This window comes from Mesoplodon densirostris, chromosome 5 (genome assembly GCF_025265405.1).
Source record: "Mesoplodon densirostris isolate mMesDen1 chromosome 5, mMesDen1 primary haplotype, whole genome shotgun sequence".
Taxonomy (NCBI): domain Eukaryota; kingdom Metazoa; phylum Chordata; class Mammalia; order Artiodactyla; family Ziphiidae; genus Mesoplodon; species Mesoplodon densirostris.
The window spans coordinates 59,556,425-59,579,811 of NC_082665.1; the positions used below are offsets into that span (position 1 = coordinate 59,556,425).

The 23,387-nt window shown below is 38.6% G+C and overlaps 1 protein-coding gene across 1 annotated transcript in view; it reads left to right on the plus strand.

Moving 5' to 3' along the window:
• CD200 (CD200 molecule) overlaps positions 1 to 22,082 on the plus strand; it is a 34,938-nt gene extending 12,856 nt beyond the window's left edge. Inside the window, exon 6 of the mRNA XM_060098812.1 lies at positions 21,838 to 22,082. Within this exon, the coding sequence (XP_059954795.1) occupies positions 21,838 to 22,082 (245 nt within the window). The remainder of the gene's footprint in view (positions 1 to 21,837) is intronic.
• The last annotated feature ends 1,305 nt before the right edge of the window (positions 22,083 to 23,387 follow it).

The following is a 23,387-nucleotide window of genomic DNA, read 5'->3' on the forward strand; positions in this document are numbered from 1 at the left end:
TTCAATCACTATGGAATCATCTAATGGCAAAAGCAGGTAAGTCTTGGCACCCAGTCTGTGTTCATTCCACCCAGGACAGTCTCTTCTCTTTTTACAGCATTCCACAGGTCAGCTACCCCACTTAAGAGACTGTGAACTTGTCTGATATGATCACTAATTGAGCAGTGCTTTCTATGTTATACCCTCACTATGGCCCAGACACTCTAAGCAACATACAGGTGATCCATACTTATAATAACTGCATCATGTCATTCTGCCCTTATACACTGTTAATTTCTCTCCATCCCCTACAACAACTATCACAGTGCCTTATGTATACCAGGTGGTCAATAAATGTTCATTAAAAGAATGAATGAGTGAATGAATGGAAGGGTACATTTTCAAAGGGATTTGTTCAATTCCATTTTTTTTTAATTGCAAATTCAGTACCTCATAGATGCTGAGTCTTAAACACTGTGAGACAATATAAAACAAGAGATGCTATCAAACAAGAGGTGTCAGCCAGCTGGGAAGAATTAAATTTCTTTGGTTTCTGAAGACAGTGCATAATTTATGAAAGCTAATGCAAAGCTGCAGTTTATGTTGTATGTAATGGGAATTTCCCAAGACGAAGGGGTGGTATGGGAGTTTTCTCCAGCTCACATGACTGACAGAGAGGGAAGAAAAAAATGTTGGCTTTGAGTGTTATTTTACATTTCTATTAAAAATCTCACTCAAATGCTACCTTTTTTCCTTTTTATTTTATGTCTCATAAACTAATATCTTTCCCCTTCTAAGTTTTTTGAACATTTAATTTTGCATAAGCCTTATATAAACACCTGATTAATTCTTGTGACTTTATAAGAAAAGCAACAAATCACCAGTGTCAATGAACCTTTTGCAAAAGTAGATAAAGGGATTTGTTCTGTACGGGACAGGAGATTGCAAATCAGATAATCTTATTGCACATAAACCTAAACCCATAGAACTCCTTAGCACTCTGCAAAATGTCAAAGGCAGAAAGCCGTTTGATTCCACTTTTTCCAAACATTTCACTTTTCCAGTTAGGAACTGAAGTTGACTTCCTTCCCTAAGGTCACACAGTTAGTTAACAGCAGGCCTAGGATTAGAATCCTGGTCTCCTGACCTCTGCCGGAATGTTCTTCCAGTTATAGTTTCCTGACTTGAAAGGTGCTGTTGTTAGTTGCATTTATTTCTGTCTGTGCTTGCTGATATTACTGTATTCTTCTGTAAAGTACAAGCAGAAAAGTATGAAGTGTTTAAATTCATTTTAAAAAGTCCCCTTCGACAAGAATCTTATAATACAAACTATTCAAGCCCAAGGTAAATTTCACTAGAAAGGGGCATTTGCAAAATAATTGTCCTTTGTTCATTAAGTCTTGTATTTTCTGGGAAATATGATTGTTCAATGCCTTATTCAGTTGCTGAAGTGAAGCGAGTCAGCTTAAGATTATTTGATTCCATATACTTAAATAGCTAGTAAAATCAAATGTCAGTTATGCTGGAGACAAACCCTCAAGGCTGAGGGAATACTGGTTTGTTAAGACCAAAACTTAAGTAATACAAAAAGCTGGGAGAAAGAGAAGAAAATCATCAAAGATAGAGACATTTTTTATTTCTTCAAGTAACAAATTTTGATTATCAATTTGTGATGAAAGTGAATAGTGCTACCACATTTGCTTTCCATCTTTCTTTTTTTTAATCTTTATTTTATATTGGAGTATAGTTGATTTACAATGTTGTGTTAGTTTCAGGTGTAAAGCAAAGTGATTCAGTTATACATATACATATATCTATTTTTTTAAATTCTTTTCCCATTTAGGTTATTACAGAATATCTTTCTTTACCCTTACTTTGTGTTTTTTGCTTTCTCTCTCTCTTATACTTTTTGTTATCTTCTGAAACATAAAACTTTTGGATGGGTGGGGAAACATGATCAGTCAAAAATGACACCAAGATTCTGGACCTGGTGACCTGAAAAAATGGTGATATGAACAGAAATAGAAGTGGAGAGGGGGAACTGAGTGTGAGAGTGTGTGTGTGTGTGTGTGTGTGTGTTTGTGTGTGTGTGTTCAGAGTTTGTGGGGAGAGAAAGAGTAGAGATGAATTTGTTCTTGAGCTTATTGAATATGAGTAGACAAAGAGTCATCTCCTTGGAGCTGCCCAATACTAAGACAAATCTGGTAAGTAAGAAAAGTCTGTTAAGTAAAGTTCAACTCTTTGTTAGACAAATGACCAAAAAAAGTTTATTTTAGATTAAAATCACTAATTTGTTGCTCACAAAAACATAAGCAAATTTATAGTTTGTGGACAGAAGGGTAATCTCTAATGACAGATGTTATTTTCATAGAGAAGTCAGGTTCCCTGCAGTTTTCCTGTGATTCTGTATAATGTCAGAGAGTGTGATGTTGGGTTTTTCAACTGTAAAGCTGTACTAGTGATGAGCTAGAGGTGACTTCTCTTTGCACCATTCCTAATGGAATCATCACAGTTACTTCCCATGAGACTACAGCAATACAATAATAGGTTAATAGGTTTTCAAAGAACGTTCTTTTTTTCTTTTATGAATCAGTACTTTATTACTAAATAGAAAATGGGAGAAATTAAAATTTCCTAGGGAAATTTTCCATCATTTCATGATAGTTCTTTCTGTTAAAGCCAGTTGTTGCCCCTTCCACACATACTACAGTGAAGTAAAATTTGAGGTTGAGGATAATCTTTTATTTCTCATTAGCCAACCCACCAATGATCACAAGCTTCTCAGAAACAACAGCTTCACTTTGGGGCAGATCATCATAGATAATCACCTAATTTTTAGAAATCTTTATTTTGAGTAGCAGTCTTCTTGTGTTTGATTGGGTCAAGGCTGAATTGGAAACTAATAGAAGATTTAGACAATCATATGAAATGTATATTCCAAACCTCACTTTTCTTCAAGTATCTAACTATTTCAGGTAAAAGTGGGTTTTTTTAAGCCCACATTATCTATATAATTGCCTTGATTTTTTTCAGTTCGCTTCACAATAATCTAACCTTACAAATAGGTTCTTTGCAATGCTAATAATGGTAATGTTGGTAAAACACTATATCTTGGGTGGAATCATGTCACTTTCTCCTATTATTTTTTTAACATCTTTATTGGAGTATAATTGCTTTACAATGGTGTGTTAGCTTCCACTGTATAACAAAGTGAATCAGCCATACATATACATATATCCCCATATCTCCTCCCTCTTGCGTCTCTCTCCCACCCTCAGTATCCCACCCCTCTAGGTGGTCACAAAGCACCAAGCTGATCTCCCTGTACTATGCGGCTGCTTCCCACTAGCTATCTATTTTACATTTGGTAGTGTATATATGTCCATGACACTCTCTCACTTCGTCCCAGCTTACCCTTCCCCCTCCCCGTGTCCTCGAGTCCATTCTCTATGTCTGCATCTTTATTCCTGTCCTGCCTCTAGGTTCTTCAGAACCTTTTTTTTTTTGATTCCATATATATGTGTTAGCATACTGTATTTGTTTTTCTCTTTCTGATTTATTTCACATACAGATTGCCAACAAACACATGAAAGGATGCTCAACATCACTAATCATTAGAGAAGTGCAAATCAAAACTACAATGAGGTATCACCTCACTCCAGTCAGAATGGCCATCATCAAAAAATCTATAAACAATAAATGCTGGAGAGGGTGTGGAGAAAAGGGGACCCTCTTGCACTGTTGGTGGGAATGTAAATTGATACAGCCACTATGGAGAACAGTATGGAGGCTCCTCAGAAAACTAAAAATACAACTAACATACGACCCAGCAATCCCACTACTGAGCATATACTCTGAAAAAACCATAATTCAAAAAGAGTCATGTACCACAATGTTCATTGTAGCTCTTTTTACAATAGCCAGGACATGGAAGCAACCTAAGTGTCCATCGACAGATGAATGGATAAACAAGATGTGGCACATATATACAATGGAATATTACTCAGCCATAAAAAGAAATGAAATTGAGTTATTTGTAATGCAGTGGATGGACTTTCTCCTATTTTAAGCTTAGTACTACATCAAATAACAGAGGTGCTCAGTAAATAATTTATGTTGCAGAAATTGGTGATTATTTGGAAGGATAATACAAAAGATATATGTTTCCCAAAAAATGAGAATCTTTGCTTTGCTAAATAATTGTACTTACACTTCCCAGATGAAGGCTGGGTGAGTGCTAACCCTCACCTCTATCCCAGTGTCCTCCTAGTTCCAAGCAGAAGTAAGGGTGCTTTATATGAGAAAAGTGTGAAGCAATCTTTATTGAACCTACTAGGTTAGAATTGCTTGGAGGAATCTTGCATTCCAAGGCTACTTGTCTACAAAATTTCACCCTTGAATGCGTGCAAATGCCACCCATCATATCAAAATGTCATAACAAAATCCAATCACAAAGTAGGTGGCTAACAGACCCGTAAGCCTGGGCATTCTTGCCTGAGCTGTTCTGTCTTTCACGGCTGAACAGATCACTGATACTGGAAATGTTGGCACAGTTAAAACATGCAGAACTTTGCAGTTTCTGGTAAAGAATTACTTAAGATTACACGGAGAGTGAGATGTGGAACCAAGATGATATCCGAGGTCTTTTACTTCACTGTTTACATGCCTTGTAGAGAGGCCCACCTGCTCCAAGTTTAAGTGTTAGAAAGCTAATAACCTTGAAAGGACCTCTATCTGTCTACTTTGTGACCATTCCCAACCCGATCTCCAGTAAGTGATATCCACAGGAAACAAAGCCCAAGGTCTTATAAATAAAATACATGTAGATCATTTGGAATTCTTGAACGTGTTCTTTTACTTGTAGTCTTAAGTGTATTACTGAGCAAGTACAGTCTTACTTAGGAATAGCAAACTATTATTTCCTAGAATTACTCATGTCCTTTTAAAGAGAGTCACAGTTGCCTCACATCATGTTGTGTCAGGAATGTCTACTTCCTTCTCTTGGCTGATAAAATATGCACAGGAGAATTCTGTGTTTATTGATCCTTCTGTTATTTATCTTCTTAAAATCTATTAGAATAGAAATTATAAATGTTCAAAGTTAATATCTTGATCTTTCTTTTACCCAGAGCCATAGAAGAGTCACACAGAACCCTGAAAGTAATTCCCTGGTCTACTTGAATCTGACTCAGGAGGCAAGCAGGAGAAAGAGGGTCATTCTCCAAGGAACCTAAAAGAGCAAAAGAAATTGGAGTCAAAGGCGTAAGAATTTCAAGACTTTCTACTGCCATCTAGGCTACCCAATGCTTCTGTGAGTTCCAAGAGGAAGTCATTTTACCTCTCAGGTCTGTTGTAGGACTTGATTTTGTAAAACAATGCCGTGTTGAGCTGTTGAAAAGGTACTGGACTTAGAATCAGGAGCCACCGCTCAGAGGCTGACTTTGACTCCTACTGGTGGCAACTCTATGTTAATCACTATCTCAATGAGCTTCCACGTTTGCATACAGAAAATTAAGGATTTGGACCAAATAATTTGCCATTCTGCTCCAAAAATGGTTGTAATTCCAGGAAAAAAAAAAAAGGAATAAACAAAGAGAAAAGAAATGAAAAATAGAGAGAAGAATACAGGAAGGTAGGGACCAAAGAACTTTTCTGAGACTACCTTTTGCCTTTCTGTGGCTATTCCACCTCTTCTTCCCTTCTGCTTTGGTCCGTAAGTCTATTTGCTCATCACTTGGTATCTAGTCCACTGCCTGCTTACTGTTTTGCTAATAACTGGTCTTTCTAGAACCCTCAGTTTCACTGCTATTCTTCATGTACTTCTGTGATATTTACCACAGTGGAAGTGGAACTGAATTTATTGTGAAGTAATGTTGGCAACCTTAACTTTACTTATCTGTTTTTATAGCAGACTAAATATTATTAGTCTTAGCAGCTCGCATTTTTAAAAAGGCATGCATTTCTCATCCATTTGTTTCATAATATGACCCAGCCCTATTTTAGTCATTCTAAATTCAGCCTAGTATAATGAAGACATATTTAGAAAATACGGCATTTAGAAAGTTTCCTGAATGGCAGTCAGCTAATTCAAATGCTTTGTCTCTCCCAGCTTCTTTTCTCATGAGTTAACTTCTCACAATAGCAGGGGAAGCATGTATGGGTGTACAAATCCCTTTGTTGTAAACATATGATTCTAACTAGTGGAACAATTTTGAACTTTTAATTAATCATAGGACCAAGTTGGTGACTTTTTCAGTATCTTTGGCTTTCTTGTCTCTATCCAGTGACCTAGGAACTAAAAACTAAAACTTAGGTTGTTTTCACTGTTGAATTGAATATTTATATATTTAGTAAGGTTTTCGTATGCTATTTAATTCTGTATTATTTCGTATATTTGTATTAGTATACTGAATAATTAAAAGTGTCAACTCTAAATATTTGGTTCATGATATTCTCGTAGGGAATGTGGAAAATGTGGGCATTAATGATTATCTGTATATTTTTCCTCTGTGTGTGAAATCCTCCCCTCTATCTCTTACTCCCTAAAAGATGTTGTTGGCATTTATGATTTGTCACAATGTCACAGATCAGATGTTCTTGATCTGACCAGTGAAAGCTGCTTCATGTTGGTGCCTGTGTCCTTTTGATATAACCCAGTCAACTTTGGAGTACTTCCTTGTATGTGCTGTTTTGATTTTGCTTTTTTGTTTGTTTGTTTGGGAATTTTTTTAATTTTAATTTTATTTATTTATTTTTATACAGCAGGCTCTTATTAGTTATCTATTTTATACATATTAGTATATAGATGTCAATCTGATTTTGCTTTTAGATACCAACCTTTGAAAATGGATTAGCTCACACAGTTTTGAATTTAGTAGGAATTATCATCCTGCTTCTGGTTTTGCTGTTTTTTCTGGTATCTCAGCTGCCAGATCAGACAGGGTAAATTAAAGCAGAAGTTCTCAAACATTTAAAGGTCTCAGGACCCCTTTACACATGTAAAAACATTATTGAGGACCCCAAAGAGCTTTCTTGTAAAGCGAATTATCTCTCGATATTTACCATATTTGAGATTAAAACTGATAAACTTTAAAAACAAAAATCTACAAGCATGCATTTCATTAGTCATCAGGGTGATAGCAACATCACACATCAGGTAGCTTCTGGAAAGCTCCACAGCACACTTGTGAGACAATGAAAATAAGGAATTGATGTGATTATGACAGTAGTTTTGACTTTGTGGAACCCCGGAACTGGTCTCAAGGACAATTTTGAGGACTGCTCACTTAACGTATAGGCAAAGAAGGAGACCATCTTATGAGATTTCATGAGTCTCTCCCAAAGGCTCTCCTTTACGAAACAGCTATCTTCACAGTGCCTAAGCATTCCACCATTCCACCATAATTTTAGTTAGGCCATTATCTTTCTGGAAGTTCCCCTTAAAGTACAGAGAGGCCTAGGTCTACTCCTTCTTCCTCACTAGCAATTCAACTTAAATTGGCTTATTAAATGGCTTATCAGTTACCTTGCAGGGTATTGAGAGACTTGGACTTAGAATAGGTAGGTTTTGATGGGAAAGACTTGGGAGGGTCATAGAGAGCAAAGAGAGGAGGTGGAAGGTGTGACTCAGAGCACATAGCTCTGTCTGACAAGGCAGATCCCTGGGTAGCACCAGTCTTGCCCTGCGACTCCTGCCCTCTCACCCCTGGGAGGTGCTCCCCAACTGCCCCTTACTCATCCTGAACCTTTCAATTAGGGGAGTTTCTTCCGAATCTATGAATTGGAAAGAGACAGTTTGGGCTTTGTATGCTTCAGCCAGGTTGGGAAAGTTGTAAACATTCGAGTCACTTTGAATAACTCAATCACAAAATTTTCTTGACAGTAAAAATTTAGAAACTTTCCAGGGTGATGGTAAATGAGCTCAGAGACAAGGGGAACCAAAAGAAGTTTTTTGTGCTTAAATAGAACTCAAACTGAAGGTGAAGATTTGGGGGGAGCAGTTGGAATTTATTAACCACCACCTAGGTAACATTTCATAAATACAAGTTCAAAGAGTACAAAATCCCATAGTATGACTAGGGATTATGAGGCTTTGGTTAAAATAGTTCTCTTGGACCAACTTTCTTCTGTGGTCATTTAGCTCATCAAGAAAGAGATTTAACTTTCTAAAAATAAAGCTTCCTAAAGTAATTCTTCACAACTGTAATGTTTTTGTTTTTTATATTTGCTCTCAAAATGTTCCAGATAGGACTTCAGTCTCCCTACCACAGTCACTTAGGCTAATAAACTTGGACAGGGTCACAGAGAGCTGTGATTCAATTGTAAGCAAGCCACTTTTGCATAGACATCATATTCATTTGAGCTTTGTGAGGTCGGGAAGGTTTTTAAGCCCATCTTTATAGGTGTGAAAAATGAAGCCTTAAGCTTTTCAGTGACTTTCTTTGGGTAACACTGAAAACATGACATGGGACTAAAACTCCAACTCAGAATCCCAGACTTCCTGCCCAGTGCTCTCTCTGTTCCCTCCACTCTTACTGTCATTCATCCCAAATCCTACTTGTCAGTATATCCTATTTGCTCTATCAATATATTTAGAATCCAACTCTTACCCCCAATCTTACCACCTGGCCCAAACCATCATTATCTTTCTCCCAGATTGTTGACATAGTTTTCTAATTAATCTCCCTGCTTCTGCTTTCTCCCCTTTTCAGTCTCTTCTCACATCTGTTTTAAAATATAGGTCAAGACAAATCGTGTCATTCTTTTGCACAAAATCTCCAAGTGCTTCGCATCTTATTTAGAGGAGAAGCCAAGGTCTTTACATGGGCTATATGGCTCTACATGATTGGGCTTCCTGATACTCTCTGAAATCACTTCCTGCTGCTCTTTCTCCTGTTCATGCTCTGCCAGCCACACTAGCCTTCTTGCTTTCACTAACATTCAGACAGGTTTCCACCACAGGACCTTGGCACTTACTTTTCTCTCTGCCTGGAATGTTCTTCCCAAAGGTGGCCACATAAGCCTTTTCCCCAACAAACCCTTTCTGTCTCCCTCTCCTGCTTCATTTTTCTCCCTTGCATCCATCAAAATCTAGCATGCTACATGCTTTACTTGTTTATTTTATTATCTGTCTCTTTCTAATAGATTGTAAGCTTCATAAGGGCAGAGGTTTTTTAATCTGTTGGCTTACTGGCTTGCTTTTCCCTAGCACCTAGTATAAGCAGTCAAGCAATATTTCTTGAACAAATCAATTTTATGCCAATACATTATGGGAGGGAGGAGTAGTTCAAACAGCTTTGTACTGGAGCATCTCTCCTGCCCTGTGGGAGAGTATGATTGAACTAGAGAGCAGAAAAGGACTTTTAGAAATTGTTGGTCATAAGGCATAGAGACAAGCATAATGGATTTAGAACCAAAAGAATGGGGTTTAAGTTCCATCCCTGATATTTAGTAATGTGTTGATCTTGGACCAGTCACTTAATCTCTCTGAGTTTACATGTCCTCAATTTTAAATTGGGTATGCACCAAGTCTGTCTTCTGTAAAGGTTCAAGTATGAAGGGGTATAGCTCCCAACCTGTGCAAGTTTATGTGCTGAGGTGTGTCTGCCCTGTGACCTCAAAACCCCCACTGAAACAACACAGGCCTCATGTCCTTCCCAGTCCCTTTTCACAGTCAGCCCCACCCTTGTCCAGAAGTGGATGTGGGGTTGAGGTGGAGATAGGAGTGCTGGCTGTGGGAGCTTCCTTCTGGTTGAACAGAGAGAAAACCTACTGGTCTTTGCTTCAACAGAAGCAGGGACCCTAATACATCATCCAGTATGATTTGGCCTTTCCTTGTGCTGAGGATAGGACCAAAGGAATAGAACACACAAAAGTTGGTGTCTCAGCAATTTGGCTTGCTAAGTGTTGGGCAAAGCAAACCTGGTTAGCAAGAAGGTGCTGTCTGCAAACCAGGAAGAGAGCCCTCCCAGAACCCAACCATGCCGGCACCCTATAAAACCAAAACCAAAACCGAAAATATCCCACAAAAGTTAAAGTCCTTTCTATTGAGGATCAGCTTCTGAATACAGTTTTGCCACCTTGCTCCAGAGTATTAACAGCCACCACCTGCCATAAGAAATGGCAGAGAGCTCTCCAAACACTTAAAGAAGATGCAAAAATGGATACCGCTGAAAGCTCTCCCTAGAATTATGTTGCTTTACCAGATTTGATAATATGTCATGATAGAAGGACCTTACCAGAATTTCAAAGGTTCCAGAGAATTCAACAGATACTTAGGTACTTTTCACCTAAATCATATTAGCCTAGAGAGTGGAGCACTCAACTCAAAAGAGTTGGAACTCAAAAGGAGAGTTGTGTTTTTCTGGAAGTAGCTTTCACTTTCTAGTCCAACAGCAAAAGGCACTGAAGACCAACTGCTCAGATGATGCATTTCAAATACCACATGATTCTGGATCTGTCATTGCTGTTTAGCTTTGTATATAATTCCCTTAACTTGTACACACATTGGTTTCCCTTCTTCTAAATCAAAGACAATATTGTAAATATCTCATATAAAAATAAGTCAGATGATGTCTTTAATTAAATGCTCTTATGTAATGTATTGATTAGTAAACCTGGTGGTTCTTAGTTAAGAAACATGAGGAAGCACTGAAATTTCAGCAACAGTGACGAGTTGGATGGAAGCACACTGATACCTTCAGGGGTGGGTAGCTCTGTCCTAGGCCAGTGTTTGTGAAATATAGCTCAAAGATAGCTTAGAATTTTATTCCCCTTTTTCACTTGTCCCAGTGAGTTTCTGAGAGACCAAGCTAGTTCTGCAGCTGCCCATGCCTGGTTGGAACCACTTGGGGAAAGGAGATGCTTTTCTCCACTTTGTCTTAGAGCTAACTTTAATTTACAAATCGCTTGGAAAGCGAGAATGTATTCTTTGAGGGAACTCTAGGCCTACCAAGTTGTATTTGATTTGACTGGGTCCTACCCTCAAAGTGTCATCAGAAGCCACTATCTTATGTAAATAAAGATCAGCAACAATTCCTGACACTTCAGGAATTGACTGACACTTATGCCCCTGGGTAAGCTGATACTTCCTGTTGCATGCCAAGAGGCATTGAAAGAGACTGAGTTAGAATCATAGAAAATCAGAATGAAGAGATTTCAGAGATAAGGAAACAGGCCTCAGAATGCCAAGTGACTCACTAAAATCACACAAGACTTTACCAGGACACAGGAAAAAACCAGGCAGCAGAAACTCCCAATGTAGTTACAGACAAAAGACTCTTACATGGCCTGCCATAGTCTGGTTAGCCAAGAAAAACCATTTCCTAAGTTTAAATATACCTGCAGGCCCACAGGGCTTACTGGAACCCCAAAATTTCCTGAACTGCCTCCTTCTGCATGAGGTTCAAAGCTGTTCCCGTCACTGATTTTTGATGTACCTCCAGCTTCTTTGGCAGTGAACAGGTAAACATCTGGTTTGATAGATTATATGTAGTTTTGACTTGACACTTAAATTCTGGAAAATTCTTTCCCTTGACTGGAATAGTTTTGATTCTTTTCAGCAAAGGTAATTTTGAGGGGTGGTGGGTGGATCTTGATGCAAGAGAGAGAGAGAGAGAGACAGCAAGCACATTCTTGGTTAGGGAGGAGAAAGTTTCCAGACATATCAGATTAAAAACAAATATTTTAAAAGCCCCAAGAATCACTTATAAAGCTAACACTTATAAAGTCAGACTTGAATGAATTTCTACTCATCAGGTTTCAAAAGCAAAACATATTAAAGGGAACATTACAAAAATGGCGAAAAGATGAAGAGAAAGAAAAAAAGTGATTTCACAGGTTTGGGGTTTGTGTTTGACTTGATTTCTTGAATAAAAAGATGGAATGGAGGTGATGATGTCATTAGATGAAGTTTGTGATAATTGGCTTTTATACCAATTAAATATATAATAATTTTCTAACCACATAGCTGTTATAGAGCAACACTGCATTTATCTTTGCTATTTTATCAATATTCTGTTAGCTGTGTTTACGGTGACCAGAACAGCAGCATATATCTTGCAGTGGGTAGCATTTATGAAGCACTGTTTCAACCACCCAACTGTCCTGGGTGCTGAGAGATAGTTGCAGAGGGAGGCATGGAAAAAACTTCTTTTCCTGGAGAAATTTAAAACTTAAGGACAGACAAAATAAACCTACCTGCATGTATTTAAAAACAACTTGTGAAATTACATGAAGTACTGTCATGAATGGGAAATAAAATTTACAAATGTATTTATTATAATTCAATTTATACTTTGATTCCACATCATTACATGTGTAATGATATGATATCTTGGAGATGGTTGATAGAGAATAAGATTGGCCATATGTTGATCACTGTTGAAATTAAGGTTCTTTATACTCTACTCTCTACTTTTGTATATGTTTGAAAAATCTCATAAATCAAATTTAAAAAAAAAGAATTGTGTTCCAACTTTGCTACTAATGGGCTACTCGAGCGAAGACTTTCCTCTGAGCAAGAATACGATTATTACCTCTATTTTCACAGTCTATTCATCTCTGCCGCATTTTCATCTGGCTTCCAAATAAAATCTTTCCTCAGCCAACAACCTTGAATTCCATTACTCTAGATCTTTATCAATGGAAATATAATCCCAAATTCTCTGCTCTCAATCTTCCATCAAAGCTCAGGTGTTAAAATGATTTTACGATCACTCTCTTGACAAAGGTCATAATAGGAAAGAGTTGACAGGAAGATCAGGCACTGACAATTTGGGTAATCAGGCAGGATTTACTTTTGGATTCAAAAGAAAATCAGCATGATCAGGATACATGGCAGAGAGCTTTGCAATAGTTTCTCTGACCAGTCGAGATGACTCTCTTAACCTCCAGTGCTTTATCAAAGGGCGCACTGTTGCAGATGATACAGTTGGAGTGATATTTACTTCACACCTTCTGGTAGTGTCACTGTCTTCCTCAATGACTAGAGTGTTCCTGCTCTTAGTTTAAAGTGGCTACAGGCTAAGGGCCAGCCATCTAGACCAGATATTTCATCATTTCTGGAGTTATACTAAACACAATATTATTGCAAAACTTTAAACACATACTTATCATCCCCAGATACTCCAAGCTGTTATAGCCAGCTCTGGGCACATTTTCAAACTCAGTGCTGATGAACCAGATCCAGGAGTGATGCCTTTCTACTCACTCTTGGGCTCACTTCACAGTGATCTTTAGGAGTAACTGTCTAAGGACCACATAATCTTAGCCCATTACAGAATCACATACACCTTCTGCTTTTTTTGATCAGTGCTGCAAGAAGCAGCTGGGGGCATTGTCAATGTATTTGCTGAGAAATTATGCTGAGTTCAAAGTATATTATACTGATTAGTATTCAAAGTAAAAACAATACTAGAAAAACATATTTTCCTGAAGGAATTGACACACTCCCTCCTTTCTGATTTTACTATATAAGTGACTGACTTTTTCCCCTCTTCCCTTGACTATCAAGAAGGCAACGTTCAGTTAAGAAGCTTCTTTCTGATTACAAAAATAATAAGTGAATACATGTTCATTATAGAAAAATTATAAAGTACGGAAGAGTAAAAACAGGGGAAGGAGAGACATAAAAAAATTAACCCATTATTCCACCATCCAGAAGAGCCAGAGCCACTGCTAACATTCTTGTAAGAGACAAATATGACACTCAGTTGATGGAATTGAGTCTACCACTATGGTTGATATGAATACTTACCTTTCACTTGGTTGATTTTCCAAATTTACTGCTTTTTAAGTATATATTTATATATATACACATATATATTTTGAAACTGCTTCAAGTCACTTTGGGGAAGAGAAGGGCCAAGTAAAAATTATCTTTAAACTAATATTGGGGTAATATCTTGCCGAGTCTAGATCTCCTGACATGATACCTACTCAACTGTGGGATTATAAGTATTATATTAGATGAATCACTGGTTACACATTAAAAACTTCAAACTACTATAAAAGAATAATAATAACAACGAACATTTATTGAGCAGTGTGATATTTTGGCAGGCATAGTGCTGATTGCTCTTCATATATTATGTCATTTAATATTCACAACAACCCTATGAAAGGGTATCATTATCCTATTTGATAACAACAACAACAAAAACAACAATTACAGTTACAACAAAAATCCTGGAGGCTTGGGAAGGCTAAGTAATTTTTCCAGTTATAAACTGGCAAAACGACATAATTAGATGAAAAAAATGTGATGTGATTTAACTTTTTGAAGTGGTTTTGATCAAAACTTGGAGAATTTCTCCAGGAATTAATACTTAAAATCCAGCCTTCGGTGCTATGAAACAGTCCACTTCACTCTTCTGTAAGATAATGAGGTCCACATCTTAGTCCCTAGAACCTAAGAAAGTGATATTATTTGAAAATAGGTCTGCACAGGCATAATTTAAGATAAGGACCTTGAGATGAGATCATCCTGGATTATCTCAGCATGCCCTAAATCTAATGAAAAGTGTCTTCATAAGACACATATAGAGGAGAGGAGAAGGCAGTGTGACCATGGAAGCAGAGATCAGAGTAATGTGGCAATAAGCCAAGGAATGCCTGGAGCCACCAAAAGCTAGAATAGGCAAATAACAGACTGCCCACAAAGCCTTTGGAGTAAGTGTAACCCTGTGGGCAACCTTGATTTTGGACTTCTAGCCTCCAGAACTGTGAGAGAATCAATTATGTGGTTTTAAGCTACAAAATTTATGGTAATTTGTTATAACAGCCCCAGGAAAATAATACAAAGATCCAGAGAACAGAAATAGAACCAACTGGGAGAAAGTGAAAGGATGAACTTTCTAATTATTAGAATTGCTCAAGAGTGTGAGGGACAGAATTATAAAATTCCTGGCCTCTGGCAACTGGAGTAATGGTTCAGCAGTTGAAGGGTCAGGAGGGAGAGAGTCCATTGCATGGAATTGGGAGTCAGATTTACATATTTCTGACTATAGTTTTCTGGAATCACTTCTCAGGAATACCCAGGTTTTATTCAGATCATCGTCCATTATCTCTGTTTCGGTTAAGAATAATACAGTTAAGTCCAAACAAGAAGATTTGTTTACAGGGCAGGAGGAAGCCAATGTTGACCTTGTTTGGAAAATAGATTGGGAATACCTGGTAGAGCATCATATCTGTGCAACCATCTCCCTGAAGCTGATTCATCTGATGCTTTCTACACTTGGAGAGGCACAGACTTTCTTACAGGCAAATATGCCTTCTTTATATTATTATGACCTCTTTCTTAGGGTCACTAGCCTACCTGAAGACAAAAAACTCACATAATTGCAGTTGGCCTTAAAGTCAACTAAAACTTTTCCCCTGTCTTTGAGATAGTAAAGAATTAATACTTTGAATCCAATTAGGTTATCTGATTAGATGGCTTTTAGGAAGACACAGGTAGGAGTTTTTTTTTTTTTTTTTTTTGCTGTACGCGGGCCTCTCACTGCTGTGGCCTCTCCCGTTGCGGAGCACAGGCTCCGGACACACAGGCTCCGCGGCCATGGCTCGCGGGCCCAGCCGCTCCGCGGCATGTGGGATCCTCCGGGATCGGGGCACGAACCCGTGTCCCCTGCATCGGCAGGCGGACTCCCAACCACTGCGCCACCAGGGAGGCCCCAGGTAGGAGTTTTTAACCTGGGTTTCAGGTGTATGTGATGGGATACCTCTACCATCCTCTTGAAATTGTTAGCGAAGTTTTGCTTTTTGGAAGGATTCTGGTGACCTCCATATCACTACATTCGAGGAATATTTCTTACCTCTTCTCACAGTATCTCACATTAGACTCCCTTTCTTTAAACTCTCTCTTCCATTATCATCTGTGATATTATGTGCTCTTGATTTTCCCCTTTATCTTTCCAGCCCATCCTCCTGTACCTAACCTTTTAATTTTGCAGTTCTTGAAAGCTTGGATATAGAACCTGTCATTTTCTCACTGTGTACTCTTTCCCTGTATGACCTCATCCATGTTCATGGCTTCAACTATGATCAATACACTAACAGCTCCAAAATTACTACTTTTAACTCAGACCTCTCCTCTGAGTTTCAGATGAATGTATGCAACTTCTTACCAACATCTCTACCTTACAGGAGACTCGAATTGAATGGTCCACAACTGAACTCTGGTCTTTCCCAGACCTACCTCATCCTCATCCAGTTTTCCCTATCACAATAGATAGCATCATCCATCTAAGCATATTAACCAGAATCTGGCAGGCATGCTTGACACTTCTCTCTTCATCTGTCCCCATATCCAATTACTCAAAGTTCTATTACTGTTACATCCTAAAAATAAAATATACATCTCTGCATCTCCACCACTACTACCTTTATTCTAGACATTATCATCACTTGTCTGAAATATTGCCAATCCATTCCCTACAAATGTACCCAAGGAGTCTTTCTAGATTCTGAATATGACATCCCTCTGATTTACATATTCCAATGGCTTTCTATGGCTCTTAGAATATAACCTAAGATCTATAATAGGATCAGCACTTATTGTACAATTTTGCCCGACTCTCTGGCCAAAATGACTGTGCCAGATATCTAATGCCATGATTATGTTGCAAACCACCATCAAATATCAGGGTGTATGACCATTTTGTATTGCTCATGGATCCATCATGGTTGGCTGGACAGCTTTACAGTTCTTGGCTAGGCTTGCTCACATGTCTGAGAGTCAGTTGGCAGTCACCCAGGAAACCTTGGTTCTACTCCATATGTCTCTCATCCTCCAGCAGGCTATCTTGGGCATGTTCCTGTAGCAATTAGAGAAGGTACAAGAAAAATCAAATGGAAGTGCACAGGCCTAGGCTTGGAACTGGCACATGTCATTTCCACCACATTCTATTAATTGAAGCAGATTCAAGGAGTGTGAAAATAGAAGGTTGGTCACAGGGAAAATTGTTTAGTTGACTTTAAGCCTAAGTGCAATTATGTGAGTTTTGTGTCTTCAGGCAGGCTAGCGGCCCAAAGAAGGAGGTCATAATAATATAAAAAAAGGCATATTTGCCTGTAAGAAAGTCTGTGCCTCTCCAAGTGTAGAAAGCATCAGATGAAATCAACTTCAGGGAAATGGTTGCACAGATATGACGCTCTGCCAGGTATTCCCAATCTATTTTTTAGTAAAAGGAACTTCAAACCGATTGAGCAAAGGAGAAGATAAAGGGTGAAGAGAAGACTCAGGATCATCATTACACTCTTTCATCTTTCATTTTTTTCCTTTTGTCTTAGGGCCTTGATACATGCTCTTCAATCTGCTCTTCAATGAGTTTTCCCCACCTTAATATCACCACTCCAATTGACTGGCTAAATTCTACTGAATCTTCAGCTATCAGCTGATAAAATTTCCTTTAAAAAAACCTTCCAGAACTGCCCCCTCCAAGCTAGTTCAGATATTCACACCTCTTCACTGTGCCCCATATATCCTCTCCTTGAACCAGTATTTCAACCAAAGGGAATAATTAATTGTATAAGCTGCTATTTAATGTCTGACCACCCTTCTAGAACATAAGCTCTGTGAGTGCAAAAAAGGATATCTGTATTGTGTAATATTGTGAAAATAGTGCTTTGCACAGATTGAGCTTTCTGTAAATACCTTTCAAACATGTGATTGAATGCTGACATCTGAGGAAAAGTTCGATAGCTTTCATTAGAATCCCAAATGGGTTTGTGATCCTCTAAAAAGTTAAGAGCCACTACCTGAAGGTGATGTGACACAGACTATGGGCAGATATATTTGGGGCATGGAAGCCTGAGGGCTTGGAGAAGTTAGGGTCTGAGTTGAGTGCTCCACTGATGGCCCAGAGCCCAACATATAGCATAAGAATATCTAGGGTCTTTTTGAGGCTTTGGGGGTGAAAGTTTGGTCACAAAAAGCAAACTTCTTCTACTTCATGTTTTTGCTCCCCTCCTGGTCCCTTTTTGAGCCACTTTGACAGAACTATTCTTGTAATTCCTTTGGAGTTGCCATCACCATAATGAGATTATAGAATCAAATTATAGAAGATAATGCAAAATATAACAGGTATTTTTTGAAGGGGTGAGTGTTTCATTCTATATTTACTCAAAGGCTTCATGCCATTCTAAAACCATTATTTCTTTCTAAGATACTGAAAGTTATTTTTCTGGTATCTAAGCCATGAGAGAGATTTAGAAGCCCAGGATTAATTCCTAGAAAAGTGCTCATTCCTTCAGACACAAATCTTTATAAGGTGCTGTGAATTCCCTTTCCTGACCGTGCCTCCTACCAATCCCCAACTCCTAAAATCCTTCAGCTCTGTTCCCTGGAACATATGACCAGTCATCAGCAAACTCCCCTACATCTTCAACCTTTTTCTAAAGGTTTCCTTTTTATCTCCTGCACTAACTGAACCTGGTGCCCTTTTGAGAACAGTGTTCCCCTGAAGTCCTCTGCCTTGGTTTTGCTTTCCTTGTACCACTGGACTGGGCTATGGTGTGGGGAGGTATCTTTTTTGCTCCCCGTTGCCACTTCTAGGTCATTTTCCTTTCTGATTCCATGAAAAGCCCCTTCGTTAGGTCTCAAATGAGCAGATAATTTACTAAACTCTCCTCCTTCTTACAGTTATTACCTTTCCCAGGTCACTACCCCTCATTCCTTGAAGATTTTAATTCCTGTCTGTCACTGGCTCCAAAACTACTTCTGTCATAATTATTGATTATATCAATATGTATGTAGATGATTCTTTCATTCCCTGGCCTCTTCCCCTACACTAATCTAGTTCTCACCCTTCTTCAGGCATTCACTCCTATGATCATATCCTAATCTCTGTTATTACAAAACTGCTACCCTTCATGACCTCCTTTTCACATGTCACACTTCCCACCGCCATAAGACAACCTCCTATGTTTCCTGTTTTTATCCTCAATATTCCAACTCCAGCTATCCTTTATCGGTGGTTTTCTTTATCCTTTATCTGTGGTTCTCAAATGAGGGCAATTTTGACCTCTAACCTCCAACCCCCAGCAGACATTGGAAATGTCTGGAAACATTTATGGTTGTCACAACTAAGAGGGTGCTTCTGGAATCCACCAGGTAGAGGTCGTCTGCTAAACATCAGACAATGCACATGACAGCCCTCCACAGCAAAGGATTATCCAGTCCAAACTGTCAATAGTGCCAAGATTGAGAAACTCTGCTTCACATGACCAGGATCTACAATCCATTGATTCTACACGGTGTTATAGATTGAATTGTGTCTTCCAAAAAAAAAAAGATATATTGAAGTCCTAACCCCTGGTTCTTCAGAATGTGAATTTACACTGAAATAGAGTCATTGAAGATACAACTAGTTAAGTTAAGATGGGTTCATGCTGAAGTAGTGTGGGCCTCTAATTTCATATGATTAATATCCTTATAAAAAGAATACCATGTGAAGAAACAGAGACACAGGGAGAACTCCACATGAAGACAAAGGATTAGAGTGATGAATCTTAAGTCATGGAATGCCAAAGATTACTAGCAAGTTATCAGAAGCTAGGAAGAGGAGGGTCAAAAAAGAATCCTTCCCTACAGGTGTCAGAGAGAGCATGGCCTTTTTGACACCTTGATTTTGGACTTCTAACCTCCAGAATTGTGAGAGAATAAGCAATTCAGTTTGTGGTACTTTATTACAATAGTTGTAGGAAGCTAATATGCATAGTTTTGTTGAACTTTACTCCATTTATGTCCTCATTTCTTGCTTTGCCCAACTTAAATAATGGTGGTTGTTAAAGCAATAAAATATACAATATTGCACAACTGTATTCCCATCAGAAAGCAAAGAGATTGAAATCTGGGTATGTGTTACAGTACTCATCTAAATCATGTAATAAAATGTTGTAAGTAAATATGACAAAAGTTGGGTAAGGGTGATACTGAAAAGAGGACCAGGACTTACATGATGAACTAAATTGATATACTAGTGGGTTCTCCACTGACATAGTAGAACCCTTTAAGAGACTTAGCCTGTAAACCTGAGCTGAATCTTCTTGGGATGTGTTTTGTGCTGGTTTACATCTTCCAAGTTTTAATTCCTTGACCAATGACCAATAACCCCCAATCCATAGCATTGGTATCAAATCTCTGACCGAGGACTCTGAGTAAATAATTTCAGCTACTATGGTGGGCCTGAAATCATGATTCTGTTCTACTTAGTTAAGTAAATGACTTTGCAGACCTAAGACTGTACAAAAAATAAATACATAGAAGATGAAAAACTAAATATGATGTTTTCTGCAAAAATTCATTTTAATGCAAATATATCAAGTTTAAAAAAATCATTTTACTGCTTTGTATATGCTTTATATTAAAGATACTTAGGAGAAACTAACATAGTAGACAAATGATTTTTACTGAAACACTTACGGGGTATTACCCATTTATGTTTGTAGTCAATTTTCAATACTTATGATAATCTGATTTACTAAACTTATGAGTTTAGGCTTTAAGATGTTGAAATGCTTATGAGAATCATGTAAATGTACAGTTGACCACTGAACAGCAAGGGATTAGGGGAGCTGCCCGCCTCCCCTACCTCTCTTTATCCACAGTTCTGCATCCATGGGTTCAACCAGCCATGTAGTACTGTAGCGTGTATTTACTGGAAAAAGAATCCACATATAAGTGGATTCATGCAGCTCAAACCCGTGTTGTTCAAGGATCATCTGTATAAGTTTTTGCTATTATTAGCTTTATTATAGTTGTTTATATGTTTAGGAAGGTTTTGTTTATGGGTTTTGCATGTCCGCTTTCTTAGTGGCTTGCAATTCCTGAGGAAATCCATTATATGAAATGTTTTTTGCAATTGTGTTTAACAATTTTAGAAGAGCAGGGTTTTCAATTTATAACTGTAGAAGATGCAACATCGCTGATAACACAGGCTACTGTAAGTATTGTTTCCTACACACAAAAGCTTCTATGAGATTAAAAAAAAAGCCAACTAATGTCACTCTGGGATGGATCCAAAAATCTTTTTGATAAAAGTGACTCTGAGGCTGAAAATAAGGAATTTGAAAGACAGCCAGAACAGAAAGAGCCTGAGCAGGAGAGAGAAACAACAGTGTTCAGAGGACCATAGAATTTCATTCTCAGTGGAGCAGAGAGAATGTATTAGGGATCCCTAGAAAGGTAGATGCCAAAACCCCTTAACTGGAAAACTATGCAAGGGGCAGCTAAAAATCCCTCTCCAAATGGCTCCCACTTCCAAAACACACACACATACTTGACATGGTAAAAATGAATCTGACTGGTTCCTTCCAGAACTCTTTGCCCTGAAGAAGTTTTGGTGGGCAGTGCCTCGTTGGAAAACAAGGCTGTGATTTGTGCCTTTTCAGCAGAGCCTGGTGCCTGTTCTGTGACTCAGGAAACAGAGCTCAATTGTCCCTCCTTCCCCTTGCCTCACTTTTGAACATAATAAACTTTCCTGGCAGACAGTGCTACCAAGCCAGACATCCTCCCCTTGTAGGTGCAGGATCTCCATCTGCACTGGGGTCAACACGTGGGCGTGAATGGGCAGAAACAGACAGGAAAGCAGATCAGGAGAAACATGTTTGGATGCAATAAAATGTAAACCCAGTAGACGTCTGCCCTGCTGCTGACCCTCCCAGGCTGCCCCAAACTCCTCCTCCTGCCAGCGCCTTCTCCTACAGTGACTTCACACAGCTTCACCAGGGTTGAACCACACGGAGCTTGGCTGCTGTCAGGCTTCTGCTAGGTTTCAGCTCAGGGGTTTTATCCGTATTTGCTGTTTCCTCTACCTCAAATATGAACCTTCTCTCTCTTGTCCACTCCTATACTTCCAGTGTCCAGAACCGTATCTTCACATAACAGCCACTCGGAGAACATGCGTGGATGCCTGAGTGGAGAACAGGAAATGCGAGAATGCTCTTTCAATGGCTTCTTCAGCATTTTCGGCTTTAGTTCACCCAAGGGGCAGAGAAGACCCTTCAGGTTTTGCTTTCCACCTTCTGCACAAGAAAGAGGCCTTTTGCCATTGTCCTTACGGGCTCAAAAGAGAGGAACAGGCAGCTTTCTGGAAAACTCATAAAGCAAAGCTTTTTAAAGGCACAGATGAGGACTTCCCTGGTGGTCCAGTGGGTAAGACTCTGTGCTCCCAACGCAGGGGGCCTGGGTTCGATTCCTGGTCAGGGAACTAGATCCTGCATGCATGCCACAACTAAGAGTCCACATGTCACAACTAGGAAGTCTGCTTGCTGCAACCAAAAAAAAAAAAAGATACCGCATGCCACAACTAAAGATCCCATGTGCCGCAACTAAGACCTGGCACAGCCAAAAGAAATTTAAAAATAAATAAATAAATAAAATAAAGGCACAGATGGACTCTGTACTCAGTCCTTTTTTTTCATACTGGTGTCCTAGGTCCTGCTCCATCCCACAGAAGAGAACGCCAGGTTGGTAAGCAAGAGCCTTGGATTGGCTCTGTCTCTTCTATTTACTAGCTCTGTGACCTCAAGCAACTCACTGATCTTTATACATCTTTTTCCTTATAAGTAAAAGGAGTTAAAGACAACACTTGGCCCATAAGTTTGCAATGAGGAACAAAGAAGATAATGTTTGCAAAGATTTAGTTAATTTTCTCAAGAGCTGTGTGCTCAATCTATGTTAACTATATTATGGTTATTGATGATATTATTATTTATCAAATCAAGGAAAGTCTCACTTGCTGTGTTTCAGATGACTGGAGGTTTCTTAGAGGTGCTTCAGTTTCGGCAAATGTTTAATTCTATTTTTTAATAGACTTTACTTTTTACTGTTTTTAAAAAAATAGACTTTAGTTTTAGGTTCACAGTAAAATTGAGCAGAGTAAAAATGAAGTTTCCCAATACTCTTTGCACACTCCCCAGATACAGCCTCCCCCAGTATCAACATCCTGCACCAAAGTGGTACATTTGTTACAGTCAAAGAAGCTACATTATTACCCAAAGTCCATACTACACATTAGGGCTCACTCTTGGTGTTGTACCTTCTATGGGTTTCAACAAATGTACAGTGACATGTATCCACTATTATAGTATCATATAGAATAGTTTCAGGCCCTAAAAATCCTCTGTACTCTGCCAGTTCATCCCTTCTCTCCCCCCAACCCCTGGCAATCACTAGTCCTTTATTCTCTTCATAGATTTGCCTTTCCAGAATGTCATATAGTTTAAATCATACAATGTGTTACCTTTTCAGATTGACTTCTTTTACTTGGTAACATACATTTAATTTCATCTATGTCTTTTTGTGGCTTGATAGCTCATTTCTTTCTAGCATTGCATGATATTCCATCGTCTGGATGGACCACGGTTTGTTTTTTCATTCACCAAGGACATCATGGTTACTTCCAAGT